This window comes from Lampris incognitus, chromosome 5 (genome assembly GCF_029633865.1).
Source record: "Lampris incognitus isolate fLamInc1 chromosome 5, fLamInc1.hap2, whole genome shotgun sequence".
NCBI lineage: Eukaryota > Metazoa > Chordata > Actinopteri > Lampriformes > Lampridae > Lampris > Lampris incognitus.
This window is the reverse complement of record NC_079215.1, coordinates 48,809,037-48,833,950: the sequence shown is the minus strand read 5'-3', so window position 1 is coordinate 48,833,950 and position 24,914 is coordinate 48,809,037. Positions and strand designations below refer to the sequence as shown.

General features: G+C 45.4%; 1 protein-coding gene across 1 annotated transcript in view; it reads left to right on the top strand.

Moving 5' to 3' along the window:
* Positions 1-271: 271 nt before the first annotated feature.
* rab11fip4b (RAB11 family interacting protein 4 (class II) b) overlaps positions 272-24,914 on the top strand; it is a 49,321-nt gene continuing 24,678 nt past the window's right edge. The window contains exons 1-4 of the mRNA XM_056280267.1: positions 272-759; positions 17,689-17,939; positions 19,861-20,046; positions 21,524-21,658. Coding sequence (XP_056136242.1) covers positions 682-759; positions 17,689-17,939; positions 19,861-20,046; positions 21,524-21,658 — 650 coding nt within the window. The 5' untranslated portion in view covers positions 272-681. The remainder of the gene's footprint in view (positions 760-17,688; positions 17,940-19,860; positions 20,047-21,523; positions 21,659-24,914) is intronic.

The following is a 24,914-nucleotide window of genomic DNA, read 5'->3' as shown; positions in this document are numbered from 1 at the left end:
TAGAGCTTCTGGCCTCTTCAGCTGCACAGACAAACGGCGACAGGCAGGGCTTCATATGCAAATATAGCCTGAGTAGGCGGCAGCCAAGAGGAGAGTGTGCAGCAATGTGAGGAGTCTCTTAAGTCCCGCCCTCCGAAGCCAGTTGCTAAGCAACCACCCGGCAGGGGCAGGGGGAAGGAGGGGCGACGAATTCAACAACTGTTGCCTGATCTGGGCTCTCACTGTGTGTGAGTGCGAGTCAGCCGGTGAATCGGGAAAGAGGAGGCAATGTACCAGTTTTTGTGTGTGTGAGTTACAGAGTCCGTATTCGTGTGCGTGTGTTTGTTTGTGTGTTTGGGTGTGTGCGTGTGTGTGTGTGTGCGTGTGCATGTATGTGTGTGCGTGTCTGTGTGTGTGGATGAGTGTGTGTTAGCCAGGTGGTTGCAGTCTCTCTGCGTAGGAAAACCCTGCCAGGCTGCCAGCCAGTGCGGTGGTGTATTGAAGTGAACGATACGGCCAGCACACCTCCTCTCTTTCTTTATTTTTGGACCGTACCAGAACTGAGGATCTACCCTTTGGACTGTCTCTCGACACCTTCCTCTCCGCCTTTCGAGGGAACACCTGTGTGTTGAACGTGTGTGTGTGTTGTGTGTGTGAGACAGCAGAGGCAGCGGACTTAGCCCTGGTGGACAGGGCGAGTGAATGACTTCGGTGGATGAGGGCTTGGCTGGTGGAGAGTGGGGGCAGGGGAACCATGGACCCCCCTCGCTAGCAAACGGGGTAAGCAACCAGACTGCACCGGGGCTTACTGGGATGTGTGTGGAGGGGGGTTTATAAGGCTAGAAAGAGGAGAAAATGGGGGAGTTGGGGGGGGGGGGAAACTGACACAAGTATGGCTATGGAAAGAGATGGGGATGTTGAAATACAGAAAGAGGAACCAGAACTGAAAAAATGGTGTGTGTGTATGTGGACAGGCTGAAAAGAACATTTGAGCACAGAGCAAAGTCCATTGTCCCCTGGCTTGTGTGTGGTGTGTGTGTGTGTGTGTGTGTGTGTGTGTGTGTGTGTGTGTGTGTGTCCAGTATGTTGGCAACTGCCTCACAACCTGCCTCTCTTGTCTTTTTCAGCTGCTAGTTTGTCTGATTTGATTACTAACCTTCTCTACCCTTCCCTCCGTACCCTGTGCTGTCTCCTTGACTGAATATCTGCATCTCTCTCTATCTCTATATCGCTCTCTCTTTCTCTCTCTACCTCTCTCTCTCTCTCTCTCTCTCCCTCTCTCTCCGTGGCTAGGCTGGGGCACTGTCTCATTTCAACTCTGTGACAGTAATGGGATTAATTGAGAACCAAACCGGTTGGTCAGGGAGAGAGTTAGAGACTGAACAAGACGGACAAAGGCAGAGGTTGGAGGTGTCGATAGAAAGGGTTAGCTCGTAAAGAGAGAAGAGGAAAACAAGAAAGGGGCACGAGTGTTTTTGTTTTTTACTGATACAGGACGGAGGTGGGGTGGTATCTCTTATCCTCGGTGTGGTTTACTACCGAGGTTCGGGAGTTTTCTTCTTTGTTTTTGGCTCGGTGTCTGGACCGTCTGGGTATGACCGTAGCAGACACTAATATGATAAATATTTAAGGGACACGGGCATCGCCGTGTTGTTACTTACACAAGTGATTCACTGCGCGATGGCCTCTTTCTGCCGTGGCCTCCTACCCACAATGCCTGGATGGGGCTTTTGTGGAAAAGTAGGCTATTCTATAACAGAAGCATATTTGTGTCCTGTCACCTTTATTGGAATAAGCCCAACGTCGCGGCAGCTTTAGAGTGGAAAAAACAGGTAGATACAGTAGACGACAATGGACGACACCCTCTCTAGCCTTAGATTTTCATTGCGGATGAGGGAAAAACTCTGCAGACAAGACATTTGCTTGTGTGCGTTGGTCCAAATGATGCAGGAAGTAAGGTAAACTTCACACTTAATGCAACATTCGGGGTGGACACATTTACATATTACCATGCATTTTTAGTCATGGTAACTCGTTATATACTGGACACAAATCGGCAGATCAGGAATTAGGAGAGTGGCATTTCTTTCCAGCAAGGTTGAAACATGAAAACCAAAGATGAAGCGCTTGTTTATTTTTGCCTTACCGATTCCACTTGTCCTTTATTCTGTCTGTAGCCCCGGTCTGTATTAATAAAATGGGTCTGTGATGTCATAGTCTCTAGTCGTTTTACAATAAATTATGCTGCAAATTGCGTAGCTAGACTTGAACTGAAAACAACAAACACTGACACCCTTTCGCTGCTCACGTTGCAGCTTGTGCCGTCTATGATTTCACTATTTATTACTTCCACTCTACAGTAAATAAAGACAAAGGTCGGTGGGGAGTTACTCGCTGTGTGGGACTCACATCCGCAACATGTGACATCAGTCCCCGTACGGTCCTCCTGAATACTCCTGGTTGGTGACCAGACATTACATAATGGGATTTCCTCTTCTTCCGAGCCTATAATACATGTTTGTCATTCAAGGCTCAGAATCGTTCCCAAAGCATCTATCCATGTGGATCGGTTTATGTTTTGACTCGTCATTTAACGAGCATTCACCTATTGAACTTAGTTAAATCTCTTGTCTTGTGCCTCAATAGTGTGTTGACACTCGGCCCTGTGTGTTTCCGACCGCACCTTATTTATTCCAGGACTAGAATAACTAGATTACTACTGTTGAGCCGCCCATGATGAATGCAGGCTAATCCTCAGGAGTGGAAAAGGGCGCTCCTCTCTCATATTTCTACTCTAAAGAGACTGGAGGATAGGTAGAGAAGGTAGGAGAACCCTGGGTAATACTTGCATTTAAAAGATATAGCAGTTTTATCCCTGTCATCCTGAAACCAGCTGACATGATTTACATAAAGCTGCAAAAAAAAAAAAGAGAGACCGCCAAACATATTTGCATGTATGCGGATGATCAGCTCCAGTACTTTTCTTTAACGAATGCAATATGGATGTTTGCCTCCTCCTCTGTTCATGTTGTACCACTGATGTAGCTCAACAGTATGTGTTACATGAAAAATACTATTTCCCCCCTCCCTTTTTCTTGCCAATTGTACTTGGCCGATTACTTCATGCTTCCGAGCCGTCCCGGTCTCTGCTCCACCCCCGCTGCCGATCCGGGGAGGGCTGTAGACTAAAACATGCCTCCTCCGATAAACATGGAGTCGCCAGCCGCTTCTTTTCACCTGACAATGAGGAGTTTCGCCAGGGGGATGTAGCGCGTGGGAGGATCACCCTATTCCCCCCAGTTCCCCCTCCCCCCCGAACAGATGCCCCGACCGACCAGAGGAGGCGCTAGTGCAGCGACCAGGACACATACCCACATCCGGCTTCCCACCCGCAGACACGGCCAATTGTGTCTGTAGGGACACCCGAACAAGTCGGAGGTAACACGGGGATTCGAACCGGAATCGCCGTGTTGGTAAGCAACGGAATAGACCGCTACGCTACCCGGACACCCCTAAAAAAATACTATTGCTAGCATATTGTTTGAAATGGAAGAATGCATTCTTTATGGCGCAGTAAAGTGTTAAATCAAGTGGGGGAGTTGAATGCAAAGACATCAGACCTGTCCTGCTTTTCCCGTGTCAGCAGCGATGGACAGCTGAGGGGATGCAGGGCTGGGACCACCCGCTGAGGGTCTGCCACCAATGACACGCTGAGATGCATCCATTCAGCGGGCAGGGGGGGAGAAAGGGCTGATAAACAGTCGCTGAAGAGAGACAATAGACTTTGTTAAGGGAAGAAAAACTTGTGGTTTCACTCCAGCGGACATTAGTTTGATAACCGGCGGTGTCGATAAGGAAACGGCGATGATAGACGAAACACCAATTTAGCTGTGAGATGGACTTTGATTGGTAAACAGAGCAGGGTTTTTTTTTCTCAAAATCACCACTGTATCTATGGTTCTTTCTTCTGTACAACAGCAATGACTGTAAATACAATTGTGGTTATAGTAATAACAAGAAGTATGACACAACTGTGTGCAATGGCAGTTGGCAGTAAGAGAACAATATGTTATGTAAGGAAATTAATGAACTGTATGTCCACGGAAGTGCAAAAAAAAAAAACCCCACCATTAAAACCCCAACACAACCTGCATTGCACCCTTCGGTCAGACCTCTGTGTGATTGTGATTGAATGTCCTCGTACTTCTGAAGGAGGGAGACTGCTAGCTGCTTTGTTTGAACATAACCAGTTGCTAAACACTTGTTCCTCCATTTGGGAACAGGTGGTTGACAAAACTCACAGACACACACACACACACACACACACGCAGGCACGCACGCACGCACACACACGCACGCACTTGGTGTTAGGTGTGGTAGCTCATTTGTGTTGAATGCAATATGACACGCACAGTTTGGCCAGGCATAGATTTTTTTGTGATGCACACACAAACATACCATAACACACACACACACACACACACATGTTCAGCTCCCTCAGCTGAATTTTGATATATATATATTTTTTAAATTTATTTATTTATTGTTACTGGGTTTTGTGCCTTTTTTGGGACTACACACTCATATTCACCCACTCACTCATATACACACACACACACTGAACAGAGTTGACAATACTGTACTTTTGGACATTAAACAAACGTTTTTGCTGTCCTCTGTGTATGTCGTTTTGCCAACCACAACAAGTTTTATTCCACTGGGCCGTTGTGAATAACCCTGTTGCAAGCACTGGCCTGCAGTCACAATACACACACACACACACACACACACACACACACACACAGAGCTTAAATTCTCATGTAAAAAGACAATCAAACACAAAAACACAGCTGGAGAGAGAGAGAGATATTTTATTTCTGCTTTTTTTTCCTGTCCGTTCCCCCAGTCTGGAAGGTTTCACTGACACGCGGTCTGTAGTGTGTTTTGCCCTGGTGTGGTCCCCCTCCCTACATTGTCCCTTGTCCAGGGCTGCATTCCAGGAAACCCAAGCTGCTACCTGTTACCCTTTGGATTCAGGTGGAAACAAACAGGCATGTGTTTCGGTCAGTCACGCACTACTTGGTCTGTGTGTGTGTGTGTGTGTGTGTGTGTGTGTGTGTGTGTGTGTGTGTGTGTGTGTGTGTGTGTGTGTGTGTGTGTGTGTGTGTGTGTGTGTGTGTGTGTGTGTGTGTGTGTGTGTGTGTGTGTGTGTGTGTGTGCGTGCGTGCGTGCGTGCGTGCGTGCGTGCGTGCGTGCGTGCGTGCGTGCGTGCGTGCGTGCGTGCATGAGATGCTTAAAGGCTCCTTTGGCTCCTTTGTTGGAGGTTAACTAAGGTGGTTTTTCATCCTGCAAGGCAGCTGGGCATGGAAGAGGTAAAGCTTGCTGATAGAACCACATAAAGAAAGCGGTGCTTGAGGAGTTTCTCTATCCAGTAAGGCTGTTTGTGTATTTATTGCGTGCCACTTTGTTGAATAGTCCATTCAGATTGGTCGGCGAAGGCACTGCAGCCTGATCCAGCAGCCTGCTGAACGTTTCTGTCATGACGGGAGACCTCTGTTTCTTGTCCGATCGTATCAGTCTGCAGAAAGAGGTCTGGTCCGTGTTGTTGCTTTAGGCTACTAATCTAATTAACCTGCTGACACGTTGTGTAGTGTGCAGATTAACGTTAAATAAGCCTTTGTCTTGCAGTGAGGCGGGAGCCCGTACGCCTGGTACCGAATGGTATTGTCAGCCACACTGCCACGCGGGCCAGCAACGTTTCCGCAGGTACCCTAGCTGAGGGCTGTGGGTGGGTAGGTTCTCTGAACAGCTCTGGTCCGAAAAGACCCGGTAGATGTCGAGCTGTTTATGCGTAATGAGTAATGTGTGATTATATCCTGAGCTGGCATTGGTGGGGAAATAACTCTAATAGAAAAACATACTAACGAAATAAAATAAAGAGCTTCATCAATGATTTCGGCTTTGGTTACCATGGCAACAATCGGAGCTCCAAGGTATTCATGTCAGCCCTACTATGTAGTATAGTAGGTCGTGTGTGTGTGTGTGTGTGTGTGTGTGTGTGTGTGTGTGTGTGTGTGTGTGTGTGTGTGTGTGTGCGAGTGCGCATACATTTGTACTTGTTTTAATTACTGAAATGTATGTAGTTAAAGTAGATACAGACATTACTTCACAAGATGAACAAGGATTATGTCATTAGTGCGTCTGTGTTTGTTTAGGTATTTGTGTGTGTGTGTGTGTGTAGGTGTGTGCCTCACTGCATGCTGAGTCTATTCAAATTCAGTTCAGAGTACTGCATTGTCCATCACCCAACATGACAGAGAATGGCCTTTTTTAGGGGCTCATAAAACCACACAAGACACAGTAAGAAATCTAAAATGGCAGAGCGTCGATGTATTTCTTACTTTAAATGGTCATCACACTGGCAATGAGGAATTTTTTGTATATATATATATATTTTTTTTTGTAGGTGAGACTTTGAAGAATGTTTCCTCAAAGATGTGTTTGTATAGTAGATGTAGGAAGACGGTGTCTTTGTTACCATAGGAGTTTACTCAGAAAGGTTAACACACAGCACACGAAGTTTTTCACGGGTAGCGTGACTACCAACACGGGGCATCAGCGGTTCGATCCCCGTGTTACCTCCGGTTTGGTCGGGCATCCCTGCAGACACAATTGGCCGTGTCTGTGGGTGGGAAGCTGGATATGGGTGTGTGTCCTGGTCGCTGCACTAGCGCCTCCTCTGATCAGTCGGGGCGCCTGTTCCGGGGGGAGGGGGAACTGGGGGGAATAGTGTGATCCTCCCACGTATTATGTCCCCCTGGCGAAACTTCTCACCGTCAAGTGAAAAGAAGCGACTGGCAACTCCACATGTATCGGGGGGGCATGTGGTAGTCTGCAGCCCTCCCCAGATCGGCAGAGGGGGTGGAGCAGCGACCGGGACGGCTCGGAAGAGTGGGGTAATTGGCCAAGTACAATTGGGGAGGGGAAAAAAGGGGGGGGGGAGTTATACACACACATACTGACACACAATTTCTCATTTAGACTCCAAGAATATGCTCATAACGTGTTTTTTGTGGGTTTTTGATTTACTCATTTCAGATCAGTAGTGAATTTGTGCCAGCTAGGGGGATGCTGTGCTAGCTAGGGGGGCAAGACTCTGGCATTCGCATGGACCACAAAACAGAGGGAGATGCATCCGAGGGTGAGGAGAACAGAACAGAGATTGAAATCGGCACATACTGATATATGAGGCCTTTGCTGTTCACTTCATGTGTGAATATAGAGCACTTGAAGAGTTGCGTGGTTGGAATAAAGGAAAAAAAGAGCCGAGCAGGCGAGAGTATGCTGTATTGACAGAAGGATTGGGGGGGGGGGGGGCTCTGCAGTGAAACACGTCTTATCTCTGGAGCCCAGACTGACAAACACCAGCAGCCAGCAGAGGAGTCTGTTACTCCGCTTATTTCTGTTCTCTCTCTCACCCACTCTATCTCTCTATCGCTCTCCCGACTCAGGCTCTCTCTCCCTCGTTCTTTATTTTCTCTCCACCCCATCATCCCTCTTTATTCCTTTTTCATCCCGCCCTCTCACTCGCTCTCCCTCAGCTTCTCTTCTTCTTTCCTCCAATTCTGTGCTGATACCCATTAATTCAAAATCTTCCATTTGAATTAATGTGAATTTAAATTAGCCCAGTCAATGTCAGTTCATGTTGCTGCTTACTTCCTCCCGCCCTCTTCCCTAGCCTGTCTCTGCATCAATCTCCGTGTCTTGTGCACAAAACTGGTAGAAAAGCCGGGGTGCTAAAATGTTAAGGGCCGTATATAACCAGATATTCAGTGGCTAGTTCATGATGATAACCGAGACAACTTACACCAATGTATATCCGCCGTCACTACGACCATCTACAGCTGACAATATACCCGCCATTTACACTCTTAGATAATAAATCCTGATGTGCTTCACCAACTAAGTCAAAAGGGAAAGGTCTTTCACTTGTGATTTTTTTTTTTTTTTTTACAGTACTCTGTTGCCAAGTCCTGGTCTGGCCATTTGAAAACCATCTTCTCCTTTTTAGGTCTAGATCAATAGGACCTTGAATTGTGTGGTCATCCACATAATCCTGCACTGCACCAAGAGGGCCGGTTAGTGATTTGTTGAGCTTTAAATGGTGTAGACCCTCAGCTGTCAACTTGGAGAGTGAAAGAGAGCTCTTCCTTTTTATGACCCGCTGTAACGGTGTTGTTGTTTAACCCGATAAAAGACGTTTGGGCCTACAAGGACTGAGAGAACAACCACCTGCAAATGAATGGGGCGCTCAATCAGTAGTTCGTGTGTGTGTGTGTGTGTGTGTGTGTGTGTGTGTGTGTGTGTGTGTGTGTGTGTGTGGACCCGCAGTCTTTTTTTCCAGACAGAGTAAAACAAAGAGAGAGAAAAATAGTAAGCTATAAAAGAGATAAAGGGAGGTTGTTGTTGCCGTTATTTGCAACAACTTTATGAGGGCGCTACCGTACCTCTCTTTAAATATAATCTCCCCCCTTTTTTTTCTCCCCAATTGCATTTGGCCAATTACCCCACTCTTCCGAACCATCCCAGTCACTGCTCCGCCCCTCTGCCGATCCGGCGGGGAGGGGCTGCAGACTACCACATGCCTCCTCTGATACATGTGGAGTCGCCAGCCACTTCTTTTCACCTGGCAGTGAGGAGTTTCACCAGGGGGATGTAGCACATGGGAGGATCATGCTATTTCCCCCAGTTCCCCCTCCCCACCGAAAAGGGGCCCCGACCAACCAGATGAGGCGCTACTGCAGTGACCAGGACATATAACCCACATCCGGCTTCCCACCTGCAGACACGGCCAATTGTGTCTGTGGCACAACCAAGCCGGAGGTAACACAGGGATTCGAACCAGCGATCCCCATGTTGGTAGACAACAAAATAGACCACTACACTACCCGGATGCCCACATTATTACTATCTGACAAGATAGTAATTACTATTACCATAGTTACTATATTGATTTTGATTGGTTTGTTTTTATCGTTTTCGTTATTGACATTTTTATGGTTATTGGTATTGTAATGCATTGCATTCAGTCGGGACCTTGTGGTCGGGGCACCCAGTCGGGACACCCAAGGTACCCCTGCACAGTGATCATTGTAACATGGAGATTTGAATCTTAGAAGTAAACAGGTAGGAACAGCATCAACACAGGAATGATCTCAAAACCAGAATAAGGGTGCAGTCAGAGGATGGAGCATCATAAAGCAAACTACATATAGTAAAATCACATGGCAGAGTACAACGGGGAAGAGATAAATACCAGGGAGTGTCGGCTGCAGGTTATGCAGAATGAATCCAGGGAGAGCAGGAAAATGGGGTCACCAGTCCCCCCCCCCCACTCTGTGTCTGTCACACTTACAGACACACACTTTACCCTGCTGTGCGAAAATTAGAAAAAAGGAAGCCCAGATCATCACTGTGCTTAGCAACCTATGTGGTGGTGGTAACTGAGATTGCAAACATAATACTATTGGTTTTCCAATAGTGTGATCCCCTGTGGCATTACAGCAGTGACATATTGCTCAGTATTTGTTTTGGGTTTTTTTTCCAATACCTTACAGTACTATATGACATTTATTGTAATCACCGTTCATCATTCAAAGAAATTAGTCTTCACAGTGGGAAACAGACGCTGGGGTTCACAGTAGGAAATTGAATTTCTCTTAAATGTATAGTGTTGCGTTTACATGTGTGTGACACGCATGTCCGTGTGTGTGTGTGTGTGGGGGGGGGTGCTTATGCGTTCCCGTAAGTATGTGTTGAGTTAAGCCTGAGGGGTATGGGGGAAGTTAGTCATGGATTTCAGCTCATCTCATCCTTTTTGAAGTTTGCGTTCAGATTTGTCTCTTGTCCTCCCCTCGCCTCTCGCTTCCACGCAAATCTCCTCACGATTTCCTCCCAGTTCTCATCCCCCTTTCTTCCTCATCATGTACCTTCCCTTCACTTGATGCACAGGTGTTGTTCTTTCTGCAGGAAGGAAAATTGTCCCCCCCTCCCTGTCTATCTCCCCTTCTGTCTCCTCTCCTCTTTTTTTTCTGCCCCCCCCCCCCCATTCGCTGCACAGCTGCACTGGGTGTGAATAATGCATGTTTCCACTCATCCTACTTCTCAAGAGAGCCAGGCCTAGTTTCTCTCTTTTACTCGCTCTCTCTCGGTCTCTCTCCAGCTTGCCCTCTCTCTCTCTTTCTCTCTCTTTCACTCTCTCACTTTCTGTCTCTCATTCTCTCTCGCTCTCTCTCTCTCTCTCCTGGTCTCTCACTCTCTCGCTTTCTCTTGCTCTCTCTCTCTCCAGCGTGCTCTCTCTCTCTCTCTCTCTCTCTCTCTCTCTCTCTCTCTCTCTCTCTCTCTCTCTCTCTCTCTCTCTCTCTCTCTCTCTCTCTCTCTCTCTCTCTCTCTCTCCCGGTCTCTCACTCTCTTGCTTTCTCTTGCTCGCTCTCTCTCTGTCTCGCTCACTAACACTTCAGAGTCCATAACTATACTTAAATTTATATACACACAAGTGGCTGTTCATGGGCACATACTGTAGAATGTATTCTGCGTTGTGTATATGAAGGCACACATGCTGGGGAATATGGGAGATATTATTATCGTGGTGATCATATGGAATTCTATACAATATTTAGATATATCACATCTGGTTGCATATACAAAAACACCATATTTAAGAATCCGACTGAAGTTCAACACTCTGAAGTGTTCGATAATGAAGAGTATAATGTCAAACCAAAACCAGTTTGGAGATAAGTTAATGATCCTTGTTATCATCAGTTTAGACAACAAAATTGTGTATCACGATGTGACAGTATCCAAAGTGTCATCCTGATCCAATACCACTGGAAAACAAAAATACTGAAGGCACCCCCACATGGAAACATAAACTATGTATGCATATATTTGCACTTGATGGAATTGTAACTGTAAAAATTGGGAAAAAACTTTTATTCATTTTATAAAAAGGACAAAATAAACTGGCAAAATGAGCACACACATGTACACACATACATGCACAAATGTAGGAAGAAAAAGGTTGTGAGCTCAGAGTAGTGTGTGTTTGTGTGTGTTGTTTGGGTTTATGTGCATGTGTTTCTGTGCATGTGCATTGTGGTGGACGGACAGGAAGCCCATACACGTGTAGGCTAGCTGCCAGATAGAGACAGATAAAGACACAAATGCATGCACACAATCACACAAATAAGAGTTTACTTCCTCTTCCTCCTCTCCATCGCTCCGTCGTCTGCTCCTGGCCCCACCCAGGAGAAGAGGCGGTGGCAGGTGGAATAGGAAGAGAAGGTTGAAAGAAGGTTAGACTGATGGTGTTTTGATGAGACTGGTCCCTGTGGGAGGGTCCCTGTCTGAAGGGCTTTGCATTAACCACTGAGCACAGGCAGTGAGATCAAGACAGCATTTTCCAGTTCTTTCATATATCTGCTTGAAACATAAATAAGTGATGTAATACTGCAGCTGTGTAGGATGGTGATCTGAAGGAGAAGCACAGCAGGAAATTGTGACGTACTGCATTTCAGCTAAGAAAGAGAATAGGTGAACACATTAACGCACAAAAGCCTAATGGAGCACCAGTAATTCATGTAACAGGGTGGATTAAAATGAAATGCCTTTTCTTCTATTTTAGATATATTGATGGTCTGCGAAAAAATGGTCTGCAAAAAAACCCCCAAAAAAATAGGCTTGAAGCCCCTCACAGCGTGTTGGTATAGTTGCATCATTGACTTTTGTTATTGCTATAACAGGTGCTTGGGAACGCAACTGCCATGTACAAGTTATCCTAACCTGACAAAGTCAAAAACAAATCTAAATTTCAATCTGAAGTGTCACAGCTAATATCCGGTTTAAAATATTGCATGCTTGGGCACCCAGGTAGCGTAGTGGACTATTCCATTGCCTACCAACACGGAGAAGGCGGTTCGAATCCATGTGTTACCACCGGCTTTGTCGGACGTCCCTACAGACCCAATTGGCCGTGTCTGCAGGTGGGAAGACGGATGTGGGTATGTGCTCTAGTTGCTGCACTAGCGCCCCCTCTGGTTGGTTGGGGCACCTGTTCAGGGGGATGGGGAACTGGGGGGAATAGTGTGATCCTTCCACATGCTACGTCCCCCTGGCAAAACTCTTGACTGTAAGGGGAAAAGAAGCGGCTGGTGACTCCACGTGTATCGGAGGAGACGTGGTAGTCTGCAGCCCTCCCCGGATCGGCAGAGGGGGTGGAGCAGTGACCGGGACGGCTCGGAAGAGTGGGGTAATTGGCCAGATACAATTGAGGAGAAAAGGGGGGAAAAATTTCAAAAAAGAAAAAAAAATATATTGCATGCAGTATCTCAGCTACCTCTTGTAACAAGGCAATCTGGAACATGGTTTATCAGCAAACTTCTCTTGTTGGGAGAGTAATGTGCTCCGTCCTAAGCAAGACATGGTGGTGTACCAGGCTTTAGGTGGAGCTAATGCCTTAAAGCACAGCAAAACCCACCGGTCCTTATTTCAGACCACTGCCTGCTTGGAAGCTGTTTGTCAGACTAGCCCTGTTTGTGCTCAAGGCGGCCTGCCACACCAAGCTCTTACTACTCTCATGTGGCACTTATGGCCCCTGGGCCTCCCTGAGCATTCTGGCTGCGAGAGCAAGTACAAACATGCACACAAAAATACACACAAAAAAAAACAAACAAATAAAAACACACTTTGCACTCAGCTCCTCCCTCAAGTCATCAACCCTGTTCCAAATCCTCTGGAAGGATTGACTGGTGCACACTGTTGCTGATCCAACGCGCACACACACACACACACACACACACACACACACACACACAGTGTACTGCGAGCATGAAAGCTGACTTTTCACCGTCCTTCTTGAAGTCTGTCATTTTATCCTCAGCGAATCTCTTGGCAAAGCTTTAATTCCCCCTTAATGTCAAAAAAAAATATGAGCATAATTTCCAAATATTCTCCCTAACCTTTCAAAATATGGATTTGTGTCTTTCACGCCGATCCACACATGTGCACCAAGACCAAGCTGTCGTCTTGCCCTGGTCCAGAAGGCCCGCTTGAGAAGCAGCTCACTCTGCATAACACAGCCTAATCTTATGCTGCACCGCATAATGCTGAGACAATGGCAACTGGACCTGTACCCCTGGAAGACACGTTGCAGCATGCATATACTGTACACACACACGTGCGCACATAGTCTAACTGTTTTTGAAAATCCTCAAATTTGCCATCCGGTTATACGCAACAGATGTCAAACCTGTTGTACCCATCGTTCAGTTGTTTAGTTATGCACGAGGTAGTGTGGCATTAGGAACAGGCCTTGCTTGTGTACCTGCCCACACTGCATGTGTTTTCTGGGGGAGGAAGGAAAGGATACCAACCCCCTTGCTGGGCCAAAGGAATGCAAAACAGGTCCTTCTCTCTCTCTCTCAGACCCCATGTTGTCCTTTTTTAATAAAACAGGGCCTCATTTTAAGGGTACTTTTTAATTTAGAGTGTGTGTGTGTGTATGTGTGTGTGTGTGTGTGTGTGTGTGTGTGCATCCTTTGTTTGCCCTGGTGTGTGTCTAGGGAAGTGGTAGCTTGTGTATGAGATGAAACGTTAGCTGTTCAACCAGTAGAACTACATCAGTACAACAAGTGAACGTTCGGGCTAGTGTCTGAACAAGGCAAGGTGTGTTATCTGTGTGAGAGAGTCGTTTGAGTTTTTGTTGCTCCATCTAATAGATGGTAAAACTCTACTGTCTGTTCTCTGGACTGTTTCTAGTAATACTGCTTCCATCTTTGTGTGTTCTGCCCATTGTGTCTTTCACCATCTGCCATATCCGCTCTCGTCCTCTCGGTCTCGCCCTTGCGTACACTACACCTCTAATTCCCTGTTACTCCCCCATTCATTTTTCCATCCTCCAAAACATCTTTTCTCCATTTATATTCCTGTATATGTGCATATAAGATGCAACTTGATTGATCGATTCCTATCTTGTCCTGCTCTCTCCCTTTTTCTGCCTTGTAGGGCAGAATAATGTTGGGGAAAAAAAGACACTGCAATATTTTTGATTCTTTTTTTTTTTTTTGGATTATGTATGATATTAAAAAGGGGTGTCCAGGTAGCGTGGCAGTCTATTCTGTTGCCTGCCAACATGGGGATCGCCGATTCAAGTCCCCGTGTTACCTCCGGCTTGGTCAAATGTCCCTACAGACACAATTGGCCGTTTCTGCAAGTGGGAAGCCAGATGTGGGTATGTGTCCTGCTCGCTGCAATAGCACCTCCTGTGGTTGGTCGTGGCACCTCTTCAGGGGCGGGGGGGGTAGGGGAACTGGGGGAATAATGTGATCCTCCCATGCAGTACGTCCCCCTGGCAAAACTCCTCAGTGTCAGGTGAAAAGAAGTGGCTGGCGGCTCCACATGTATCGGAGGAGGCATGTGGTAGTTTGCAGACCCCTTGTCGCTGCTCCACCCCCTTGGCAGAGGGGGTGGAGTAGCGACTGGGATGGCTCGGAAGAGTGGGGTAATTGGCTGGATACAATTGGGGAGAAAAAGGGGGGGGTTTAAAAAAAAAGAAAATGAAAAACAGGAGTTACATAATACATAACTCAATTTGCAAAGAATTTCTCACTCTAGCAGTGATGAGGTTGATGTAAGAGGGGGAAATGTGGCTGTCATTCAAAACTCTGTTTGACTCACCAGGACTCCATTATATTCAGTCAGTACCGACCCATCAATCCAGGCCAGTTCATGATCAACACAACACTTATCATGTACTTTGTGTACCCTTGAAAAGGGTTGGTGGTCTGTGAAAGAAAGGCAATGTTTAGAAAGAATTTAGAAAATTACAGGAAGCTTCATATCACTGCCCACCAGTTTAAAATTCATTCATTCATTCATTCATCATCAGCCGCTTTTCCAGGGTGGCAGCAAGCTAAGTAGGGCACTCCAGACGTCCCTCTCCCCAGCAACACTCTCCAGCTCCTCCTGGGGGATCCCAAGGCGTTCCCAGGCCAGATTGGACATGTAGTTCCTCCAGTGAGTAATGGGTCTATCCCGGGGTCTCCTCCCAGTTGGCCGTGCCCGGTAAACCTCCAAAGGACGGCGCCCAGAAGGCATCCTAATCAGATGCCCGAACCATCTCAACTGGCTCCTTTCGATGTGAAGGAGCAGCGGCTCTACTCCAAGCTCCCTCCGGATGTCCAAGCTCCTCGCCCTATCTCTAAGGCTGAGCCCAGACACCCTACGGAGGAAACTCATTTCAGCCACTTGTATCCGTGATCTCACCCTTTCGCTCACTACCCAAAGCTCATGACCATAGGTGAGGGTTGGAATGAAGATTGACTGGTAAATTGAGAGTGTTGCCTTCCAGCTCAGCTCCTTCTTCACCACAATGGTCTGGTACAACGTCCGCAGTACTGTTGATGCTGCACCAATCTGCCTGTCAGTCTCCCACTCCATCCTACCCTCACTTGTGAACAAGACCCCAAGATACTTGAACTCCTTCACTTGAGGCAACAACTCATCCCCAACCCGGAGGGAGCAATCCACCATTTTCTGGTAGAGAACCATGGCCTCAGACTTGGAGGTGCTGACTCTCATCCCAGTCATTTCACACTCAGCTGCAAACCGCCCCAGTGCGCGCTGAAGGTCGCATTCTGATGAAGCCAACAAAACCACATCATCTGTGAAAAGCAGAGATGCATTTCTGAGGTTCCCAAAACAGACACACTCCTCACCTTGGCTGTGCCTTGAGATCCTGTCCATGAATATCACAAACAGAATCGGAGACAAGGGCCAACCTTGGCGGAGTCCAACACCCACCGAAAACGTGTTTGACTTTGTGCCAAGAATGTGGACACAGCGCTCACTTTGGTTATGCAAGGACCGGTTGGCTTGTAGCAACTGCCCCGGTACCCCATACTCCCGCAGTAACCCCCACAGAGTGCTCCGGGGTACAGTTTAAAATATTACATTATATTTAAATCTGCAACATCACTTTAGAGAATTAACACGACTAAATAGATAAATTAATATTTTATTGCAAAAATACAAATTTCTTAAATGACAAACTTCTTTTAATTGTCCAAAATTAGAAAAGAAAGAAACAGCAGTGATATAGTTTCCTGAATGGTTTTAAAATAAATAGAACTACAAACCTCTTTTAAAGGATCTTATTAGTTTTAGTTTTGTTGTTAAAAAATAAAATAATGAAATATAATAAATAACAATAATAATAATAATAAAATGAAATCATAAAAACATAAAGCTTTACTGTAACCTGACTGATGGGACCAATATGCCTTACATTGCATTCTTTTGCCTGTGAATTTTTCCACATGCATACATTGTTGTTATATGTTTACTGTCAAGCACCCCTGTTTAGCTCTTCTCTTCCCTTTCCCTCTTTTACATTCTCCTAATCCTCTCCGCCTCTTCATCCTTCCCTCTGGTATTTCATTTGTTGTCATGCTGAGATAAGGCCCATATCCTATTTGCATGAGACTACATTACAGCTATTTAGCGAGTGAGGCTGAAAAGGGGAGGACTCGTGACCTTCGACACATGACCTCATGACCTCTCACCCCTTAAGCCCTCCAGACCCCCCCCTATGTGAACTTTGGAGCACTTGAAATAATGAAGGAATCCACGTGTCTCCTTGTGTCATTATCCTGTCTTGACTTGTAAGTCAAACAAAATGTGCCCGCTAGCTAAACTGCATTAGAATATACAGTAGAGCCAGGGCGCTCGCCTCTCGATGATGTCACTGAGTAGTAAATGATGGTGGAGCTTCATTAACAGTCAACGAGAGGTTTACCGATTTCCATAACACACTGATGTTGAGTGAAACCTCAGGGTCTTCAATATTTCAGGTTTTACAGGGAAAACGGAGCTTACTGGGCGTCCGGGTAGCGTGGCGGTCTATTCCATTGCCTACCAACACAGGGATCTCCGGTTCGAATCCCTGTGTTGCCTCCAGCTTGGTCGGGCATCCCTACAGACACAATTGGCCATGTCTGCGGGTGGGAAGCCGGATGTGGGTATGTGTCCAGGTTGCTGCACTAGTGCCTCCTCTGGTTGGTTGAGGTGCCTGTTCAGGGGTTGGGGGGGCTGTGGGGAATAGCGTGATCCTCCCACGCGCTACATCCTCCTGGTGAAACTCCTCACTGTCAGGTGAAAAGAAGTCGCTGGCGACTCCAGCCGCTTCTATCAGAGGAGGCATGTGGTAGTCTGCAGCCCTCCCCGGATTGGCAGAGAGGGTGCAGCAGCGACCGGGACGACTCGGGAAGAGTGGGGTAATTGGCCGGATCCAATTGTGGAGTAAAAAATGGGGGGGGGGGGTGCAAAAAAAATGCAAAAATGTGCATTGGGCAAGGTTGGGGATGTGGATACGGAAATGAGGATTTTGGCAACAAAACCAATATTTGTTTTGAACTGTTCAAAGTTAAAGCTAATAACGGTTCTCTTGATTGGATACATAAAGCTAAGAAAGGAGCTTTGCGTGGTTGTTGTGCACATTTCTGTGATTTCATTTAAAAACAAGTATATCCATTTGTAAATACACATAAATTTCTTACTTTCTTTTTCTCACCCTTCCTTTTCCCTTGGCCGCTGGTGTCGTTCCTTTTCCACCCTGCCCTTTTTCGCTTTATTTCCCTTCTGGTCCTTTAGTGCGGTGAAGAAGTGCAGGCTTGTCCAGTCATCATGTGCACACGGGCCTACCCTGAGCCCGTCCCCGAGTGCCAGCTGTTCCCTGGAGAGGAGGAGGACCGGGAAGAAGAGGCTTCAGAAGGAGGCAGGGAGAGGGAGTCAGACCGAGACAGCGCTGTGGAGAGTACCCAGGGTTCAGACACCTCTGAGGGGCTGGCCAGACCGGGGGACAAGGGGGACGCGCTAGGGGAACTCTTCTTCCCTGGAGACAAGTATGTGGCTCTCTCTCGCTCTCGTTAGTTTTTCAAATCCGTCTATTCCAGATTCACATGCTGCCTCTTAAAGGATCATTCCGCCTTTCTAATAGCTTGGGTGTTGTTTCTGTAGTTTTTGCCATCATGCATATTGTTTATGATAACATTTTACTCACCGGCTTCATTGTGGAGATCTTGGACATGGGAGCATCACTGCACTCGACTTTACAACAGAGTATCACGGGGCCATGGAATATGATCTTCAGACATAGTTCAACAAGTCCAATTAAACCCAATTATCTAAACCCCGTATTTGGAAGTGTAAATGAAAATGAAAATTATGTCACCCGAAATGTCCGATGTTATCAACAGTGTTTGAGTGCAGTGCTAAGCAACTCAAACTACAACTCCATTGTAATTTAGAAGTCAAAGATAATGGGAAATCCTGTACAGTCTAACCGAGGAGGTGTTTTTCTTTTTCTTTTTTCTTTTTTTGGAAAGGACAGCTTTAATGATTGCATTCCATGGCCCTATATGACACAATGGAGCTGGAGAGTAAAATGATATCATGACTGATTTGCACGATGACAAAAACTATAAAAATAGGACCCAGGTTGTAAAAAAAAAACCCAGTGTTATCCTTTAAACTCCCTATGCTGCTGCAGTTCAGTGTGACACACTTTTGAGGTGCCCCCTGTCATAATTGTACTGTACCCAATGAATTCCCCACTCAGTGTGATGCTGTCCAAACCTGCTAGAACATTTGTCTTTGGGTAGTGACAGCAGTTAAAAATGAAACGGGCTGGCAACCAGCAGGGAGACTGAAAATTATTATATAAAATGGTCTACTGAGGGCATCCGGGTGTTATGGCAGTCTATTGTGTTGCCTACCAACACAGGGATTGCCAGTTCGAATCCCCGTGTTACCTCGGCTTGGTCAGGCGTCCCTACAGGCACAATTGGCCGTGTCTGCGGGTGGGAAGACGGATGTGGGTATGTGTCCTGGTCGCTGCATTAGCACCTACTCTGGTCGGTCGGGGTACCTGTTCGGGGGGGAGGGGGAACTGGGGGTAATATCATGATCCTCCCATGCGCTATGTCCCCCTGGTGAAACTCCTCACTGTCAGGTGAAAAGAAGTGGCTGGTGACTCCGCATGTATCAGAGGAGGCATGTGACCGGGACAGCTCGGAAGAGTGGGGTAATTGGCCGGATACAATTGAGGAGAAAAAGCTGGGAAAATCCAAAATAAATAAATAAATGATGGCCCACTGACTAAGGTAGGCATTGTGAATGTCAGATCATTTCAGACAATATCAGGCACTGGCATGGTAACGCTGTGCATGAAAGGGTAAAGAATGAATAAAATAAATAAAAGGAATCCGGTGGAGCAGTCACTAATGCATATTTTGCTCTTAGTGGTGTGCTAATAGCAGTACTTTTGTATAAAACGGGGTTGTATAAAAGCCAATATAGCCTTTTTGATAGGCCCATCCAAGCCATGGCCCCGTCTGTGCTAAAAAAAAAAAGACTAAATTCTTTCCTAGAAACATGTGTCTCTGTCAGTCTGTCTTAATATCTGTCTGCTTCACCACCTGTTTCTATTGTCTTGGTTCTGCCTGTGCTCTCCTGTCACCCATGTTCAGCTAAAATGCAACGGGTCAAACCAATATAATTTAATGCTTATTTCTAGTCAGATTTTGAGCATGTAGAACTTTTGTTACACAGTCACACATCAGTCCTGTCTTTCTTTCCTTGCCCCAATTGCGAATTGTACCTTTAAGCCTCCCCTTTAAACTGACTGGGTTGTAATTAACATGTAATTAAAGGGGATTAACTCACCAAAGTAAAATAGAATTAAATATAATGAAAATAGATTTGAATAATTCATACAAATAATTATCCCTCGTCGTTGTCCCCCCCCCCCCGTTTTTGCTCCAGGTGTGGCCAGACAAATATCTCAGTGACCTCTGACCTATCAACACGCTCCTCTGCGTCTCTGAACGAGGAGCAGTTTGAGGACTACGGAGAAGGAGAGGAGCCAGACTACACTCCCAGCAGTCCCTGCCCCGACGACGAGACTCGCACCAACGGGCACTCTGACCTGGGCTCCTCTGTCCCCTCCAGGTAGGCGAGAGAGAAAGACTGAGAGAGAGTGGGACAGGATGTGTGTTTTTGTGCGTTTCTCAAGTCCACAATCAGGGCACATGATTAGCTGAGGAGTGACCCTACCTGTCTGTATGACAGAGGTCGTATTAGAAAATACCGGTGAAGTAGAATCAAACGCTCTGCAGGAAGCAGTTCAGTTCTAAACTGTTGAGGCACGATGAAGTGAAATGCAAATTGCCTCGGCTGATTTTAATGTTCTTAATTTTACATTGCATAACACACTTGAGGCCCATCTCTGTGAGACTCGTACCCGATTTGTATTTTTCTGACTCTTGACTGTGAAGAGCTCAGCTTGAGTACCTTTGGCCCTTAAGGAGAACATTAATATTCATCCCTGGCTTGTATTTAAGGGGATTAACTCTCCAATCTAATGGACCTGTTTTGCTGCTCCATGTTCATGTCACGAATACCAAACAGACAAAACCCACACAGCATTCAAAGCAATTACTATGGCCCGGAGTTTAAAATTAGGAGCTATTTTATAGGCAGTGTTGGCTAACTTTCTAGGACAAAGGGATGTCTGATGACTGTTATATTTATAATGATTGTGCAGTTAGTTTAACAAGGGGCTAAACTTGAAACACTATTTTTTATACTGCTTCTCTCTCTCTCTCTCTCTCTGTCAATCTCTGTCACTCTCTCTCTCTCTCTCTCTCTCTTTCTCTCTCTCTCTCTCTCTGTCTCTCTGTCTATTGCGGCCTTTTAAACACCTCACTGTGTCCATTTTTTTTGTTGTAACTGTTTTTAGGCTGATAACCACATCAATATAATTGATGTCTTGGTACCAGTTACATTGTGTAATGTCTGCCTCAGCCAGTCTCCTATGCTTTCATGGCCACTGGATCTATATCAATTTCACGCTCACTTCCTCTTACACGTCCACACACTTTATATAGGTATAAACGATGATTCTATTGGGTTCTGGGTGCTCTTGTATTTGAATGGGCTTAGTAACACTCAGAAAACCATCCAAATCTGATAGATAGATGGATAGATAGATAGATAGATAGATAGATAGATAGATAGATAGATAGATAGATAGATAGATAGATAGATAGATAGATAGATAGATAGATAGATAGATGCAGGTGATAGAACAGTGTGCTTGTGTGTGTGTGTGTGTGTGTGTGTGTGTGTGTGTGTGTGTGTGTGTACATGCAGGTGGATGGATAGATAGATAGGTGGATAGATGGAGGAAAGTGATAAAATGGTGTGTGTGTGTGTGTGTGTGTGTGTGTGTCTACAGTGCAGGTAGATAGATAGATAGATAGATTGATAGATAGATAGATAGATAGATAGATAGATAGATAGATAGATAGATAGATAGATGTACGTGATAAAATGGTGTGCTTGTGTGTGTGTCTACAATGCAGGTGGATAGATGGATGAATAGATGCAAGTGATAAAACTGTGTGTTGTGTGTGTGTGTCTACAGTGCGGGCCAGACTCCACGTAGAGTGCGTCAGCTGTATAGCGGTGAGCTGATGGACGTCTACTGCTCCCAGTGTTGCAAAAAGGTCAACCTGCTCAACGACCTGGAGGCTCGGCTGAAAAACCTCAAAGCCAACAGGTAGTACAAAAACAATCTACTCCTGTATTTTCACAATGTGTGTCTGGTGTGTGGTGTGTGTCTGTGTGAGAGTCTATAAACGGCCAAACTAAAGCACTTGGGGCCTTGATTCTTTTTGGAGGTTATTGGGGATGATCAGGGGCACCTATAAAAAATAGCAGAAAATTAAATTAAAATTATGCATAATTATGCATAAATATGCAAAATCTGCATTTTTCTAAAAATGGCTAAAAACCACTTTTCTCGGCATTTCAGATGATTCTGGGCATCTTTGATTTTTTCACCTATATAAAAATAAATTTCTGGGACAAGAAATGTTTTGGCATTATGCAAAATATGCATTTTTGCAAAAATGCACTTATGATCCTCTTTTTCTTTTGGAGGTGGTAGGTATTGTTCTAGAGAGGACCAGAAAAATAGCAGAAAATTAAAATAATTATAATAATTATGCATAATTATGCTAAATATGCATTTTCGAAAAATGGCTAAAAACCACTTTTCTCGGCATTTCAGATGATTCTGAGCATTTGGGGGGAGGGAGTTGGAGTGGGGGGGGGGTTTAGGGGCAGGGGGAAGGCGGTTAGCTGGCAGGATGAAGAGGGGGGAGATTTAGACAGGTGGATAACCAAACCGCTACATTGTAGCGGGGTTCTTCTAGTCATGCACATAAACCCGAACAACACACACATACACACATATACAGAGAACACATGGAGGCACGGGTAGGTGTTGAAAAAAAACCACATCATCCAGAAGAAATCCAAATGTGTGTCAGTCGCCCCACAGGGAGTGGTGAGGTGGACTCAGCGGTCACGGTTTTCTTAGCTCTTTACTGACAGGGTTTCTATTGTGTTCCTGCAGCCAATTGTGAGTCTAGTGTGGGAAGTACACTCACAAGTGCAGTAATGACAAACGACTCCATGGGTTTCATGACAGCCTTGGCAAAGTTGCTCACCAACTGGAGTACACTGATTTGATTCCTGTGCTCATTAAAATACCCTTGAGCAAGATATAAACGAGTCTACTATATGGCCCAATAGTTAGTATAGGTGTGTGTGTGTGTGTGTGTGTGTGTGTGTGTGTGTGTGTGTGTGTGTGTGTGTACATACATACATACACACACGTATATATATATATATATATATATATATATATATATATATACTACCGTTCAAAAGTTTGGGATCACACTGAAATGTCCATATTTTTGAAGGAAAAGCACAGTACTTTTCAATGAAGATAACTTTAAACTAGTCTTAACTTTAAAGAAATACACTCTATACATTGCTAATGTGGTAAATGACTATTCTAGCTGCAAATGTCTGGTTTTTGGTGCAATATCTACATAGGTGTATAGAGGCCCATTTCAAGCAACTATCACTCCAGTGTTCTAATGGTACAATGTGTTTGCTCATTGACTCAGAAGGCTAATTGATGATTAGAAAACCCTTGTGCAATCATGTTCACACATCTGAAAACAGTTTAGCTCGTTACAGAAGCTACAAAACTGACCTTCCTTTGAGCAGATTGAGTTTCTGGAGCATCACATTTGTGGGGTCAATTAAACGCTCAAAATGGCCAGAAAAAGAGAACTTTCATCTGAAACTCGACAGTCTATTCTTGTTCTTAGAAATGAAGGCTATTCCATGCGAGAAATTGCTAAGAAATTGAAGATTTCCTACACCGGTGTGTACTACTCCCTTCAGAGGACAGCACAAACAGGCTCTAACCAGAGTAGAAAAAGAAGTGGGAGGCCGCGTTGCACAACTGAGCAAGAAGATAAGTACATTAGAGTCTCTAGTTTGAGAAACAGACGCCTCACAGGTCCCCAACTGGCATCTTCATTAAATAGTACCCGCAAAACACCAGTGTCAACATCTACAGTGAAGAGGCGGCTGCGGGATTCTGGGCTTCAGGGCAGAGTGGCAAAGAAAAAGCAATATCTGAGACTGACCAATAAAAGAAAAAGATTAAGATGGGCAAAAGAACACAGACATTGGACAGAGGAAGACTGGAAAGAAGTGTTGTGGACGGATGAATCCAAGTTTGAGGTGTTTGGATCACAAAGAAGAACGTTTGTGAGACGCAGAACAAATGAAAAGATGCTGGAAGAATGCCTGACGCCATCTGTTAAGCATGGTGGAGGTAATGTGATGGTCTGGGGTTGCTTTGGTGCTGGTAAGGTGGGAGATTTGTACAGGGTAAAAGGGATTCTGAATAAGGAAGGCTATCACTCCATTTTGCAACGCCATGCCATACCCAGTGGACAGCGCTTGATTGGAGCCAATTTCATCCTACAACAGGACAATGACCCTAAACACACCTCCAAATTGTGCAAGAACTATTTAGATCAGAAGCAGGCAGCTGGTATTCTATTGGTAATGGAGTGGCCAGCGCAGTCACCAGATCTGAACCCCATTGAGCTGTTGTGGGAGCAGCTTGACCGTATGGTACGCAAGAAGTGCCCATCCAACCAATCCAACTTGTGGGAGCTGCTTCTGGAAGCGTGGGGTGCAATTTCTCCAGATTACCTCAACAAATTAACAGCTAGAATGCCAAAGGTCTGCAATGCTGTAATTGCTGCAAATGGAGGATTCTTTGACGAAAGCAAAGTTTGATGTAAAAAAAATCTTATTTCAAATACAAATCATTATTTCTAACCTTGTCAATGTCTTGACTGTATTTTCTATTCATTTCACAACATATGGTGGTGAATAAGTGTGACTTTTCATGGAAAACACAAAATTGTTTGGGTGATCCCAAACTTTTGAACGGTAGTGTATATATGCATACATGCGCACACACACGTGTATATATTGTGTGTGTGTGTGTGTGTGTGTGTGTGTGTGTGTGTGTGTGTGTGTGTGTGTGTATATACATATATATATATATATATATACACACACACATATATATATACACACATATATATATATATATATATGCATACATGTGTGTGTGTGTGTGTGTGTGTGTGTGTGTGTGTGTGTGTGTGTGTATATATACATTCACCGGCCACTTTATTAGGCACACCTGTCCAACTGCTTGTCAACACAAATTTCTAATCAGCCAATCACATGGCAGCAACTCAATGCATTTAGGCATGTAGACATGGTCAAGACGATCTGCTGCAGTTCAAACCGAGCATCAGAATGGGGAAGAAAGGTGATTTAAGTGACTTTGAACGTGGCATGGTTGTTGGTGCCAGACGGGCTGGTCTGAGTATTTCAGAAACTGCTAATCTACTGGGATTTTC